Consider the following 15,228-nt stretch of genomic DNA (forward strand, 5'->3'; position numbering starts at 1 on the left):
CCCCCCTCAGATACATCCCAACAGGTGACAAAACAGCCCTGGCCCCACAGATTGATGAGAGTCTCTTTACGTCTGCTTCACTATGCCAGACATGCAAGGGTCTATTCACGGGGACCCCAGCCTTGGCGATACAATGGGACAGAGAGAGGCCTGAAGCTGGCCTGGCATGGTGATTGGCAAATGCAGGTGACTCCCCGGTTAAGTATAGAACAATGTCTGATATGGCTGGGGCATTGTCACAGCTAGAAGGAACGCTGCCAAAAGAACTCTTTGTCATAACTCATCACCCCTTCCACCACGGCCCCCCATGCAGCCCCCTCCCCGGTCCATTCCCTGCCTGTTATCTTCTGCCATTCTTTCAACGCTAATAATAGCCAACCTAAGCCCATGCTCTCCCAACCCATCCCTCTCTCTCTTTCTCTCTCTCCCAGTCTTTCTCTTTCTCTCTCTCCCTCTCTGTTCCTCTCTCTCTGATGAGAAAAGGGGAGTGACACAAACGCTTTGTCTTTTCTGTAACAGTCTAAGCCAACAATAAAGGCAGGGGGAGGGTCCCGCCCCATCCTTTATCCAGCACACACGCCTGAGCAAGGGTATCGTCCGTGACGGATCCACTGGGAAGGAAAGCCGGTTGAGGTTTTGGTGTTCGTTTCTGTCTTGAAGGCCTGAACCCAGTGTAGCAACCATGGATGATGTTTATAAAGCAGCGGTAAGTGTTTGCGTGTGGAGGTGATGGAGTTCATATGATGGGTTGATGGGTTCGTTTGGAGTGGATGATAGTAAGGTTAAGGATAGTACGAGCATTTGCGATTTAATGCATCCACTGGCAATGTCTCCACTCTGTCAGCTATCAAATACATGAGAAGGTTGCTTGACTTTCTCTACTGCTTATTGTTCTATATATTCAGAAACTTGATATCCTTAAATATTTTATGTTAAAGAACGTGCTGTATGTCATTTGGAACAGTTATGTTTGTCAAGGGGGTTTACGGTCTGTTAGAGATTCAGTAAAGTTAGAGGAATACGGACCTAAGACCTAATGCCTTAAAAGGCCATGGCCCACAGGTAGCGCGTACCATGCAAATGAAACAAGAGTCCACCACTGCATGTGTGTGCCCTCATGTGTATTGAAGGTGATATCATCAGAGGGTTTTAGCGGGGGGGGGGGGGGTTTGGAATCCACTGAAGGTCATTTGGGGGTGGGGGAAGTGGGGGTGGGAGGAACAATGTGATGGCATGACATTTGTTCTGTTCTCTGGAGGGTGGGCTGTGTGTGTGTGTGTGTGTGTGTGTGGGGGGGGGCACTCCAAACACCTTTCCTGTGATGTTCTTTTTTTGGACTGCACAAGAGCAGTGGAGTGAATGTGAGTTTCCTTCTGCTCCCCAACAGGTTGAGAACTTAACAGAAGAACAGAAAAATGGTGAACTTCCCAGCAATGTTTATATCTGACCCCCCCCCCCTTGTTGTCTGAGTAATTAGAACATTCTGGGCATTTCATTTACACTTCAAGTCAACATACTCCAACTGTAATACAACTAGAGCTATAAAGCACAATGTGACTTGCCATTATATGGAAGAGGTTCCCATATGTTTCCAGTTGTAAGTGCAGATAAAATGTCCATTGTGCCAAAATTCCTCTAACTATGATACTTTAACATTTGTTTTTTGGAAACTCACCTCAGAACTTCTCTTGTGTGAAAGTTAACGCTCCAACTATATACCCACTCACACTGCCTGATCCGGTTAACAAGTCATCTAACAGAAATAAATACGTGACCTATTTTGCCCTCTGTGAAAGACTGTTTTTATATGTGTATAGTTGAGGATTAATCACAGTGTGTGTTCCTTCTATTGATGCACTTTTATGTATGGGCCTATCTCTAACTTTTACCATATTTACCTAAACCTTTCATATCTGTTGTTTTCCAATTAATCAGCTTAGCTTTTTTTTATATTTAATTATTTTAATACATATTTGTTATTTTAAAAACATATTCTATGATGCCAACATACAGCACTGTGAACATGTGTCTTTGTGGCTGAAACTACACTAATAAACTTGCCGTACAGCTGTTGTGTTCTGGCTCCTGATACGCGTTCTATTTTTACTGCAGAGTTCCGCGCTGCCTTTGACATCTTCGTTATGGGTGCGGAGGACGGCTGCATCAGCACAAAGGAGTTGGGGAAGGTGATGAGGATGCTGGGACAGAACCCAACCCAAGAAGAGCTGCAGGAGATGGTGGACGAGGTAGATGAAGACGGTACGTCAGCCTGTCTGCATGAAAGAAATCTGATCAACAATCCCCGTGGAACTGACTGGCGGAACAGAAACTTAGCAAACTGTGATTTTAGTAAATCAAGCTGAACGTGTGATGAATTAGGATGGTTACACTCGTTTGTGTTGGTAACATGCAGGCAGCGGGACAGTGGATTTTGATGAGTTCCTGGTCATGATGGTGCGCTGCATGAAAGAGGAGAGCAAAGGAAAGTCAGAGGAGGAGCTTGCCGAGGTCTTCCGCATGTTTGACAAGTATGTGACCCTAAAAAGAATTTCAGGCCTTATGCGGTCAAACACTGTTAAACATAGCAGATTACTGATAGATTGCAACAGATACATATCAAGATGAGAGTGTATCCATCCAACTCGCATTTTATGTTTTCATTCTCAAGAAACGGAGATGGCTACATCGACTTAGATGAGCTAAAGAACATGCTGGAGTCAACAGGTGAGGCCATTACAGAAGACGACATAGAGGAACTTATGAAAGATGGAGACAAAAACAACGATGGCAGGATTGACTATGATGGTAAGACTTGTGTGCAGAAGAGCAGAGCTTAAGTTTGCCCAAACTAGCTAAGATGATATGGTGGGTCATTAACCTTAGAACACTAGAATTTACCTTTACACTTTTCTTTCTGTCCAACAGAGTTCCTTGAATTCATGAAGGGAGTTGAATAAGTAGTACCCCAAGTGGTCATCCTGGAATGGCGCTCCTGTTAACCACCTTCAGAAATGAACACCCGGATGCTTCTCTATTGTTTCGTTTAAGCCTCATAATCCCTCATCTTCTTACACTGTGAAAGCGTATCCTTGTTCAAACTGCCATTCTGCTGTATCTGTAAATAATGATTAAGCCCATCTATTCTATTATTAAAGTATATTGACACTATAATTACACTTTGGTTTGGCTTGGCTTGAGGGACATTTTTAATGACCCATATATAGCCTAGAACAAAATCTTGATTATTCTAAATTCATGTTGCAATAAAAGCGATCAACTTTTTAAATCAGACATGTGATAAATCATTGCTTGCTAGTTCCACTGAAAGAACTGAATGCACTATTTTTCTTAACTCATTTCAACAAGAGGATTATTTCTTTTAGACCAGACACTCACACTGATGTTAGACACAGACATTTTGATTTGGACTTGAAGTATTTATTACAGCACCCTCAAAGGCAACACAAACTAGTTTGTTTTACCCCCCCACACACACGTGAGGAGGGTCTGCACCCTTTAGTAACACAGGTCACTTCCAGTATGTTAAGTCACATCTGGCCAAACAAGCTACACCACTACAATACTCATCACCTTGCCCTCACACAAAAGGCGTTCGCAAAGCCTGCGCCATAAGCACAAGCAAGGCGTGGAAAGTGAATTATGTATTGATATGCACCTGCGAGTCGAGGCCAAAAACACCCACACACTTATTGTTTCTATGGAATGCGACACATGGGAACACAAAAAAAGGAATTGGGATGTCGTCAGAACAGGGGAAATTATCAGAGGTGGAAATGACATGCTAGACCCAAACACAAACAACTCACAACGGTCCCAATGATCTAATACACACTGTGTGTACGTTTCAGCCTCCACAGACAAGACTGCCAAGGTCTTAAACCTACATTGTGAAATGTTAACTGGTGAAAAGAGACCTGCGCTCATCTTTCTGAGGAACTAAACACTTGGACGGACAGGGTGATGCAGAATCAGAAAAGCCATGCTTCTCAAAAACAACCTTTTAACTAGAATGACTACACTCAAGTTCTGACAAAAACACCTACAGTATTTTGATAGTTTTCAAATAATAAAAAAGCAAGGTGGAATCAGTAGAATTAACTACACAGAGTTTACCAACTGTACAAAGAGTTAAGAGGAATGTTTGACAAAAAAAAAAAAAAACATGATTAGATACATCTAAACCCAACATTTCCTAAATATACTAAGTGCTGGCTTGACCCGCTGCTATGACTGTAGCTTGTGAGCTTGGCTCGTGTTAGTTTACGCACAGCAAGGAGAGGCCAGAGGGGTGGGGAAGCAGAGGGTTAGGGAGGCCAAGTGGCAGAATGATGCGTCGATGAAGATGCCTCTTCAGTTGGCGAAGGTGCCCTTGACGGCTGCGACGATGCTCTTGGCACTGATGCCGAACAGGTCCAGGAGCTCCTGCGGTTTGCCGCTCTGGGGCACGCGGCTCACGGCCAAGCACTGCACCACGACGCCTGGCTCGCCGGCCACGGCTGCCAGCACGGCCTCGCCCAGACCACCTGTGGGACAACAGGGCACAGATGGCACAGCGGCCGTCAGCTCGGAAAACCACATGCACTCCAGACACGCAGGCTAGACAAGGAGGGGTGCTTCACCCCCCCTCGTGATGTTTGTCTAAGAAGCACAGGTGCAAAATGACCCAGAACACCACCAAGAATTGCAGCAAAAGTAATATAAAACTCTTGCAGAACAGCTGAAGTCTTGTTCTCGCCATGACGTAACACTGAAACCTTAACCAAGTACCTGTTCCTGACCTCAATATAAACTCAAAACATGACTTTATATAACAGTATGTGTACTAGTATATAGACTGACTAGTATATTCTACTACAGTGGTTCTCAAAGTGGGGGGCGCGAACACTCTCCAGGGGGGGCGCGATGTCACAGACGGAGAAAAAAAAAAACTACCGCCGACCTGTCACTGGTTAGTGAAAGCTCCCTCAGTGGCGAAATGCAAGGGGCTGGACTGACCCAAACAAATCAAATACGGTTTTGCTCCTGATCCACCAATCAAAACGGAGTTTTTTCATTTGAACGCGAGTTGCACCTAAGTTTCCGAGTATAAAAAAAAAAAACGCAGGCATTGGTAAGCTCTCACTCTGAGATGACTCTGCAGAGTTTGTTCAATTTCTCTTGTTTCCTGTATCATTCAGATATTCATTGCTTTATAAACAGTCTTTTTAAAGACTCACTCCTTCCTTAGTAATACCTTACTGCGCTTGCAGTAGGTCTATTCGTAGCCTATTCTAAGGAGTAATTTGCCCCAGTCTTTTGAAAAAGCTCGTAGCCCCGAGAGCTAGCCTAGCTAGCTACCTTTTCCCAACTGCAGCTAGCCCTTTTCTCCTTAACACCTACCTTTATATTTTGTATCATCCACCGTGTTGCAACAAATAAAACACCAGCACTTGAATACTATTTTGTGCTGTCCCTGTCTACATTGTGTACAGTTAGTTTTGTTAGGAATCATTGCCTAGCACAGCCTTATCCTTATCCATGTCGTTCACTACCACACATACAAGAACACGACGTTGAAATTAGAACCTTATTAACTTCACACACACTGTATCAGCAAACAAACACAACTATGGACACGTTTCTGATTCGTAAAAGTCAGAAAGAGAAGCCTGTGGACTTCTTTAAACATGAACGTGTTCGTCCAGCAACAACGAACCACCATCTCCAAGCAGTGTCTGGAGGCATCTTATGTAGTTGCTCATAGAATTGCTAAGCTTGGCCAACTCCATACAATTGCCGAAACACTGATTTTGCCGGCCGCGCAAGACGTGTAGAATAGAAGCTAAACTCAGCGCAATACTTATGTCAAATGACATTGTATCACGCCGAATATCAGAAATCAGTTTGGGTCCTATTTCAAAGAGGACTACCGTTCATTCGCCTAAGTTCGGGATCCATTTCTCTGCTCAGCAGACGAGCTGTCAATAGACATGAAAGAGCAATTGAAGAGTGACAGTAGACTTAAGCATCTCCCCTATTTCGTCATTCTGGATAGCAATGATCACCTTTGCGACATAGCCTTAAAAATGCTCATCCTTTTCGCGTCGACATATTTGTGCCAGGCAGGCTTTTCAAGACTGACTGCGCTCAAAACTAAATACCGCAACCGCGCACAGATCGAGGATGACCTGAGGATATGTTTTCAAACATTGCCCCAAGATTTGAGAACCTTTGCAGTGCAAAGCAGGCTCATGTCTCACATTGACAGACCTGTAGGATTTTTTTTGTAAAGATCACAAGAGGCCCATAATAATAACAGTATCCAAATTATAGCAATAATAACACTAATTATTATTATGATAATAATACAATAATAATAATTGGTCGATAGTCATTAATTATAATAATAATAACATAATGATGGTGATAATAATGAATAGCCTACTAATAGGCCTACTATTACTGATAATAATAATAACAATAGTAATAATAATAATAAATAGTTATAATAATTGTCTGTATGGGCCTAACAATTGACATGTCAGGCCTATCAATAACAATATGCTATCTATCTATCTATCTATCTATATATGGTGGTGTAGTTGAGGGTTGTGGCGGCGGGCCGCGCGCTGGGGGGGCCCCAACTACCCCTAACCAGCTTTGGGGGGGCCCAGCTTGCAAAAGTTTGAGAACCCCTGTTCTACTACATATACCAAAACCACCATATCAACTGAGTGGATACACGTGTTAAGTTCGGGCCTAATGTGAAGGCTCACCCTCTTTGTAATGATCCTCCACGGTGATAATCTTGCCCCCAGTGGCCCGGGCACTGGACACGATGGTGGTAGCATCCAGGGGTTTGATGGTGAATGGGTCAATCACACGAATGTTCACTCCTAAACAACAAAAGCACAGAATTGCAACAGGTCCAACAACCAGCTTCAAGACTGAATGCACACCAGGTTATTCATTCATACTTCTTTAAAAACCTTAAAATAAAACAACTTCAATAAGATGGGTCAAACTCCACCAACATGGATGTAATTACATATTAAAAGGGAGAAGAGATAATAGTATTTGGAGAGGGAAACGCTGATACAGATGGGCTGTGTGAATGGTGTGTGTGCTTCCCCTTTCATCCAGCAGGGGGTGTGCTAACCTTCGCCAGCCAGCTTGTCTGCAGCAGCGAGGGCTTCGTGCAGAGTCACTCCAGCACCAATCACAGTCACCCGGTCACTGTCAGACTGGCGCACCACCTACAGGCCAACAATAGATAATGCACCACCGTGAACATACAGGAAGTATTGCCAAGGCAAATGGAATGTCTAACCGTTCAACAACTATTTACACATCCATTGTAGTTATTAAAAAGAATATTTCCAGTTTGTAATGGATGAGTAATTAAATACTTCCACAACTCTTAGCTGGTGGGTAAAGCTCTTTTCAGGCGTCCTACCTTTGCATGTCCGATCTCAAACTTCTCATTGGGAGAATAGATTACTGCGTTTTCAGGACGACTCGTGCGAATGAAACAGATGCCCTGGGGGGGGAGAAAAGTGCAAGCAAAGTAAGCCTCCGCATCATTTCATTTGCAGCTCATGAGGGCAAAGACCTTGACTGTGTACTGACACATTAAAACAAAGGAGGTTGGGAAATGGGTCATCGTAAGGAGACAGACCTTGGTGTTGGCACAGAGCTCCACTGCCCTCTCAGTGGACACCGCGTCACTGGGGTAGAACACAGTGCATGTGGGGATAGCGCGGAACATGGCCAAGTCCTCCAAGGCCATCTGAGATGGACCGTCCTCACCTGTAGAACACACACAGACATTAGAAAGGGTTTTAGCGTGGGCATCCTGTCAAAAAGGTTTCAACAAATAAGCTGACTGAAATGCAGATACAATCACGCAGAAGCTAATAAGTGCTCAAAGACTACAGTGACTGAACACTGGCCTGTACGTGGCATGCAAGACTGACATATCCAGCTTACCAATGGAGACTCCACAGTGGGAGCCTACCAGGTTGACATTGGACTGAGAGATAGCGGCCATGCGGATCTGGTCATAGGCCCGGGAGAAGAAGGCGGCAAAGGTGCTGGCGAATGGTACAGTGCGGTCACGGGTGCCACATCCAATGGCAACGCTGACCTGAAACGCAAGGCATTTTTCAGCTACATTTCCCCGGTTAAATAAGTAAACGAATCTTCTGAAACATCTTAATACAAATTAATGAAATTCCATCAGTGCACATTCCATTCCAATAATTGAGATTTATTTAGTCAATTTTACCCCCATGAACTCCCACATTAATTAAATAAATAAAAAGATGGTAATGGACTGAGTAAAGTACTGATAGCTTTCAGTTTCACAGGAGGATCTCAGGAGGGGGTTTGTGATTCTAAATTAGCAGAGCCACAGGGCTGATAATAGGGACTGTAGACATTCCCACTGATGCCCCTGAAGCCACTGCAATCCATGATCACTTCTAGGCTAGGCAACTGAAGGGAGAGGTCAAAGTGCATTTATGGCAGCAGGCTGGGAGGATAAGAGCAGCACTACCAGCCCCTGCAAGCGTGGGAAGCCACGGTGGGGTTGAGCAATCACCTCAGGTGACGAGCAGGATCTTAAGTCAGTGGGTTAAAAGAGACACCGTGGGGCAGACTTAGAGCAGATTACAGTTTAACTGGGAAAGGTCAGAACCTTTGGAGTACTACACACATAAATAGGCCCACACTCCACCCATGACAAACACTTCTTTTGCAATCACTGTATTCATTTATTGTGCCATGATTCACTTCTGATAAAACAGAATACTATTGATAGGAAATAATGTGGAAATATGAGACTAACTGCTTTACCCTTCAAAGATATTTTTTCAAGTGCATTTACATAACTGACTGCAAATCCCCATTACTGCAAAGCAACACAGGCACTTCAGTACAGCAGACACGTACAGCCGTGCATGCAGGGACCATTATGTGTGCATAGGGATATACAAATAAATGGTTTACCAGCTGGGGTTTAAACTTGGTCTAATGAACCATCATGCTACCTTACCATGTTCTGCTCAGCAATGAAGCACTCGATGTAGCGGTCAGGGTGAGCCTTCTTGAAGGTTTCGGCGAACGTGGAGTTCTTGGTGTCGCCGTCGAGGGCCACCACCCTTGGGCTGCCGTGTCCCAACTTGGCCAGGGCCACTCCGTAAGCCTTCCTGGTGGCAATCTGGGAACAACAGGTTGGAGTTGTTAGAGAACATTATGTCAAAACAATTATTTCTTTATATTCTGTTCCTATTTCTTCTGGTTTTAAACCAAAAACCTTTACATATAGGGATGCCAAGCGAGTGCTGATACGAGTACCTAATCACTTCCCTATGTTTTACCAATTTCTCCTACCCAACCGTTTCCGGTAGGCAAGTCTGATAGGGTAGCAAAAAATGACAGAACGCCTCTTGACTGCATTAAGTGATATCGGTGAAGAGGCATCACCGGTGGTATCTGAGCATTTTTATATAGTATATGAGCACAGTATTGGCCTGATACTAGTATCAGTGCATGCCTACTTGCATATAGCACCTTTAATAGGCCAACATGCAAATGTAGGGGTAGGTGGGAATGAGAGGGGGGGGGGGGGAGAGGGGAAAAAAAAAAGCAAGTTTGACATGCGCTGCTTCACCTTATCGCCCTTGTTGTATGCTGGGGGAGAGGGGAGGCGAATGGCTGAGCGGTCCGCAGGCTTGACGTCATCCTGGGGCAGTTCAGGGGAGAGGCTCTTGTTGGGAGACTGGATCTGGCTCTGCAGGTCTGCGAGCAGGGCGTCCACACGGTCCTTGGGAATGGGCTTCCCGTGCCAGTTATCCTTATCCTCAATGCCTATATTACAAAAGAGTTTGGGTTTTGTTGAGAGAGAGAGAGAAAAATAAAACCAAAACACAAAACTCATAGACAGTAGAGAGTGTATTCTAACAATATTGTTTTTATTAATAAGCTAGCTCAAAGGAAGGTCTGTGTGTAGCCAATTAAGAAACCAGAGACCACAATGAGAACTAAATGTCTGCAGGCCCATGATAAATTAATTACAGAGGGGTCCAGTCAACAACACTCCTGCAGTCATAGTTAGCTAAGGACAAGGATGAGGCTAAACCGTATGATGTTGATCTCCCGGTTGTGCCCATATGACTGGCCTGACTGGTTAACATTGCTCAGAAATACATTCAAATAAAAAAAAAAAAAATTGGGTGAATTTTAACCATGCTTTGCTGTGAAAAATGAAACAATGATGGGACAGTAGCATTACTGGCCTAGATAAACAGGGTGGGGGTGGGATGCACCATGAGCATAAACAACGCACTGGGGGAGGGATGGGAGAGTTCAACCTCCATTAGGATTTCCTGCATCACCGTGGATCACTGATACAGTACTCTACAGCAATTGCATATGTGGCCTATACTGAGACCCTACACTGGGGATTTCATAAATGGACTTATACCTGTTGACAAGGACATGTATGCTACTTTTCCAAGTTAAATTATCTTTTAATTTCATGAAAAAAAACCTGATAACATTTGATATAAGACATTTAAAAAATGTGTCCATTTACTGGAGGAGTTGCAATTACATATTTAAAAAACAAAAGTCATGTCATTTGTCCAGGGGTGTCCGAACTTTGGCAGACAAGTTTTGCACTTGGTGCTGCATTATCCTCCCCCTTTGTTCAGCAGCAGATAAACAGAAGACTTTGGACCCACCGTTCAGTCCTTTGCCCTTGTAGGTTTTGGCCACGATGGCGGTGGGCTTGTCTTTGACCTGCTGAGCTTGCCAGAGCGCCTTGCACAGTTCCTCCACATCATGGCCGTCCACCACGTACGTGTTCCAGCTGAGGAGGACACACACACACACCCTCAGGCCACAGACAAAACAAGGCAAGTGCTAAGTCATGATTACACAGGCTGAGCTGTGAACAGCGGTATACAGTTACCAGCCAAAGAGCGTGTTGGTTTAACACCCGAGAGGGGAAGAAAAGGAGAAGGCGAGTAGACAGGCAATAGGTGAAACAAAGGCACACAGACAGGTGAGAGTGTGTGAGCAGAGACTGACTGGAGAGAGACGAGCGCATACACACCCAAAAGCCTCACAGCGCTTCCTGTAGGTGTCCATGTCGTGCTGCAGGGGGGCGGGCTCGCTCTGGCCCAGCCGGTTCACATCCAGGATGACCACGAGGTTGTCCAGCTTGTAGTTGGAGGCGAAGGCCATGGCCTCCCACACCGAGCCCTCTGAGCATTCGCCGTCTCCCAGCATGCAGTACACACGGTAGCTAGCCAATCACAGAACAGACAGGGTGAGGGTTCAGGCAGTGGCAATTGCCTTGAGACTGCATGGGAAGCACAGCTTCCTCTTAATTTAGTTTCTGTGAAATGAGTCATTGAAATATATATTTATATCAATATGTATTGATATATCAATACTACTTATCGCTGTTAGTTCAAATTCATATATTTTGAGAATAGACTAAGTCTGTCAGGACTGCCATACAGTTTCTTTGTTTAACTTATTTTGTATAATATCATTTGCTTTATGGAAATCAGAGCTCTGAATGCATTTTGTACAGGTGAAAATATCTTAAGGTTGATTGGACAGTCTTTTAATCCTTCATAAATAAGTTTGTCTCAGTATCTCTGAATGCCAATTGGAAGGTCTATCAAAGGGGCTGGATTCAGCATCATGGCATGTTTTAACTGTCAAACAGTTCCGAAAACAATGTAGACCGGTTGAAGAGTGAATACATCTTGAACAGTAATTCAATCAGTACCACAACCTGTTGGCAACAGTTGATCACGCTTACACACCCCTATTTATAAGGCTTAAAATAGCTGTGGGCATCAGCTCAAAGTCTGTTTCAAGTCACCCTAGAATAGTACCATATGGACTGATCCTGTTTAAGATTAAGTGGGTTATAGATCCGGTCATTGCCTCTGGCCTTAGCTGTAATACCTCGCCTTGTCGAAGTGTTTGCCAGTGTAGGCCATTCCACAGGCTGCTCCGAGACCCTGTCCCAGGGATCCAGTGGCCACATCGACAAACTCTAGTTTCTGATGGGAAAGACCAAAACAGCACACAAATGTAGAGCTTGTAATACATCATGTCCACCTACAATGCCATCTACACATGTGACCCAGAGCAATGGGACAAAGTACTACTCTACGAGCCCGTGTAATAGTAATAATAATAATAATAATAATAAATTACAAAAACAGGCCTCCGCTTTGTAATTATGGTGTGCCTTAGACTGACAAAGCCCTTTTCAACCGCCCTGCCTCCTATGCCCGGGTCACAGCAAGCTTGTTTAAAATGAAATGACAATTTCTCTTCTTATAGAGGATGTTACAGGCTGCGACTACATTGACAGATTGAAGAACCGTTTGGCACATCCATACTTACAGGGGTGGGGTGGCCCTCCAGCTCACAGTCAAGCTTCCGGAGGTTCAGGAGCTCAGACTCCTTGACGAAGCCGGCCTCTGCCCAGGCAGCATACAGGATGGGAGCAGCGTGGCCCTGGAGAGTAACGGAGCAAAACGAAAGGTAAATGCGCACATTCATATTTAAAATCATCCATAAAGCACATTCTCTACCTATTCATTTAGCGAATACATAATCAAAAGGCACTTCCAGTACTGTATATGATGACACTAGGAAGCAAGTCGGGCATCTTCAATCACTTGATGGGTAGGTTGAATTATTCTGTGACTGTTCATTCAGTGCTACTTTGATTAACCACTGGATGATCATCAACTCATCAAATGCACTGGCACTGCACACAGTCTCAATCTAAGAACTGGGGGATCATGAAACTGGCGAAAAGCGGAGCCTGGTGTTGGTGGAAGCCAATCACCTTAGACAAGACGAAGCGGTCGTTGCAGGCGTTGCGTGGGTCTTTGGCCTTGTAGCGCATGGTGTGGAAGAACAGCACAGACATGAGCTCCGCTGCACTGCAGCAGGAGGAGGGGTGTCTGCAGGAGAGACAGACAGACACACACACACACACACCACATTGGAGAAGAATCAATGTCAATTGCAACATTGTCGCATGTGAGGATTTTTATGCAACCGTGCCACAAGTCAAACCATCTGCACTGTCGCAATGCAGACTCTGAAATGAGGCCACATATCAGCCCATATTTCCTAAAGAATCCTAAGAACAGAAACAGACAATGGGCAAAACGGCCTTTGCACTACGGTTCAAAACCATGCACTATTAATGTACATTGCTTGTCCTTATAACTTATGTTTCCTCAACCGGAACCCTTTGTAGGTCATATGGTTATATAGATCAGCACTGAAGTATGTGTGTGACTTAGTTCACATGGACATCATATGGCCCTCAACTTCTGAACCTGTTATAAATCTGAGAAGCGTACAGATCTGCGACAATTTAGTTAAGTCACCAACAGGTCACAAAAGCATGCTGCTTAGATCACAGACCACATTCAGTTACAAACTGACAAAGCACAGACCAAATACCACAGCCCTAGCCGGTGACACCATATGTACAAATAGTCTTGCACCATTAGTTAGACTGTTATCCATGAGCAGACATTGTGATAAGATCGGACAGCTTTAGAAACCACATGCACTTAAGTGTCATCAAAGTGTTAATTCAGGTTCACAGTTACTATTCATAACACGTGCATGGTCTGTTATTTCCATAACATTACACATCTGACGGAAGATATTTTCATTTGGTTTCATAGATTTACCCCTTTGATCCTCGTATCAGACACAAATGAGCTGTAATACAAAACAAAGAGAGTGAAGACAAGGAACTGAAGTATACTGCTATGACAAGGGTAGAAGACAATAGCAGCGCTGGCAGTGAATGGCGATGACCCTGAACTTGAGAAATAAAAGAAGAACCAAGAGACAGGTTTTACACTTCCTCATGGGTGTTTGAAGGAAGTCCGCAGATAAACAGGTTTTTCACATTTTTGGGTACAACTCATAATCAAGATTGTCGACCAAGCACAAGGAAGTGAGTGGATATATTCACACCTTTAACGAGAAGAGTGTTGGGCCTGGTAAGGAAATAGTGTAAGGCTAGTGCTCATGCGCCTGTAGTTACACACCTGTATGACAAACTGCCATTCGGGAAGGAATGGTCTGCATTTGCTGTGAGCGGTAAAGAGACCTTAAGAAATCAGTCTGTGGGGATGCGGTGTTCAAACAACGTCCGCTCTATTGGCTAGTGGCAAGTAAACGCCTTCTGCTCCCATCAATTTGCACAAATTTGCGAGTACAAAGTAACGAGGACCGAATGCTGCAACTTTAAATATCAAGCGTGAAGGCGACCACGAGACCACTGACCTCTTCCATGTGACATGATTATGGAGAAAGTATTTGAAGCAGCTATTGCTAATATTTGCTAACAGATACTTCATTGAATTGAGCAGAACATTCAACTAGTCATCTTTATGACATATGCAACCGTGCAAACGCGCCTTTAACACAAGTCTAACGTTATATAAAGACGTGGACACCTATTTTCGGCCTAACACCCCATTATGAAAACTGATGGATAACTATTAAATTAACGTTACCCCCAAGCTTGTCGAACACTAAGCCAACTTTAATTTGTTAAATAGTTTGCCAATTTAAAGACTATAACTACAAAAAACACGCTACTAAACGCCCACAAACTCACATTGGGCAGAGTTCACCCACTCGGTTATTCCATTGTGCACGTGTGGCCCAACGAACGTTAGCTACCGCTTGTCTTGTAGTGCAGGTGGTACTCTGCAATGCTAGGCTCGGTTTCATAACTTGGCTGGGTAACAACTGGCATATTTCGATATGTCCATATGCGCCAAATTAAAACATTTACAGTCCTTTTTTGTCAAGATAATCGGGGAGAAGCTACTGGACATTCGTGGTGTTACTCACCCAGAGTTTGATGCGCATGTTGCCTTGATTGAGTTTATTCTTAGTTTGTTGGCGATGTCTTTCAGACCCTGCAGGGTTTTCTCGTCTGGTTTATGGTAGCTCATTTTTGATGTTTTACAAAATCACGTAATCCGTAACTTCTCTCTGAGAGTTATTAAACTGCTTTCGGTCCTATTGCTACGGCCTATCAGACACACGCACAAGTCCTCCGACACAGTATGACGAAGGGGATAGTACAGAGCAACGTAAGACCGGTTTTAAGGGAAATTCAAGTTTAGCCCATCCCACTGAGTCGAT

The 15,228-nt window shown here is 44.2% G+C and overlaps 2 protein-coding genes across 3 annotated transcripts; one reads left to right on the plus strand and one right to left on the minus strand.

Annotated features, from left to right (window-relative positions):
* Nucleotides 1-530: 530 nt before the first annotated feature.
* tnnc1b (troponin C type 1b (slow)) lies at nucleotides 531-3,289 on the plus strand. The gene is made up of 6 exons (XM_012816704.3): nucleotides 531-706; nucleotides 1,388-1,418; nucleotides 2,113-2,259; nucleotides 2,414-2,528; nucleotides 2,669-2,805; nucleotides 2,926-3,289. Exons 1-6 carry the CDS (start codon nucleotides 683-685, stop codon nucleotides 2,955-2,957), a joined length of 486 nt encoding a protein of 161 aa, XP_012672158.1. The 5' UTR covers nucleotides 531-682; the 3' UTR covers nucleotides 2,958-3,289.
* Nucleotides 3,290-3,416: 127 nt separating this feature from the next.
* tktb (transketolase b) lies at nucleotides 3,417-15,185 on the minus strand. Of its 2 annotated transcripts, none has more exons than XM_012816688.3 (14): nucleotides 14,932-15,185; nucleotides 12,887-13,004; nucleotides 12,436-12,549; nucleotides 11,989-12,086; nucleotides 11,120-11,311; nucleotides 10,746-10,873; nucleotides 9,674-9,870; nucleotides 9,056-9,220; nucleotides 7,990-8,146; nucleotides 7,679-7,809; nucleotides 7,457-7,540; nucleotides 7,160-7,256; nucleotides 6,777-6,896; nucleotides 3,417-4,544 (listed from the first exon to the last, which is right to left on the minus strand). In XM_012816688.3, exons 1-14 carry the CDS (start codon nucleotides 15,033-15,035, stop codon nucleotides 4,372-4,374), a joined length of 1,878 nt encoding a protein of 625 aa, XP_012672142.1. In that variant the 5' UTR covers nucleotides 15,036-15,185; the 3' UTR covers nucleotides 3,417-4,371. The 2 variants fall into 2 exon arrangements, 1 of the variants encoding a protein (XP_012672142.1); XR_004163546.2 differs by lacking the exon at nucleotides 3,417-4,544 and adding an exon at nucleotides 4,796-4,877 and having other exon boundaries at nucleotides 6,709-6,896.
* Nucleotides 15,186-15,228: the final 43 nt, after the last annotated feature.

The sequence above is a fragment of the Clupea harengus genome, chromosome 4 (genome assembly GCF_900700415.2).
Source record: "Clupea harengus chromosome 4, Ch_v2.0.2, whole genome shotgun sequence".
In the NCBI taxonomy this organism is placed as follows: Eukaryota; Metazoa; Chordata; class Actinopteri; order Clupeiformes; family Clupeidae; genus Clupea; species Clupea harengus.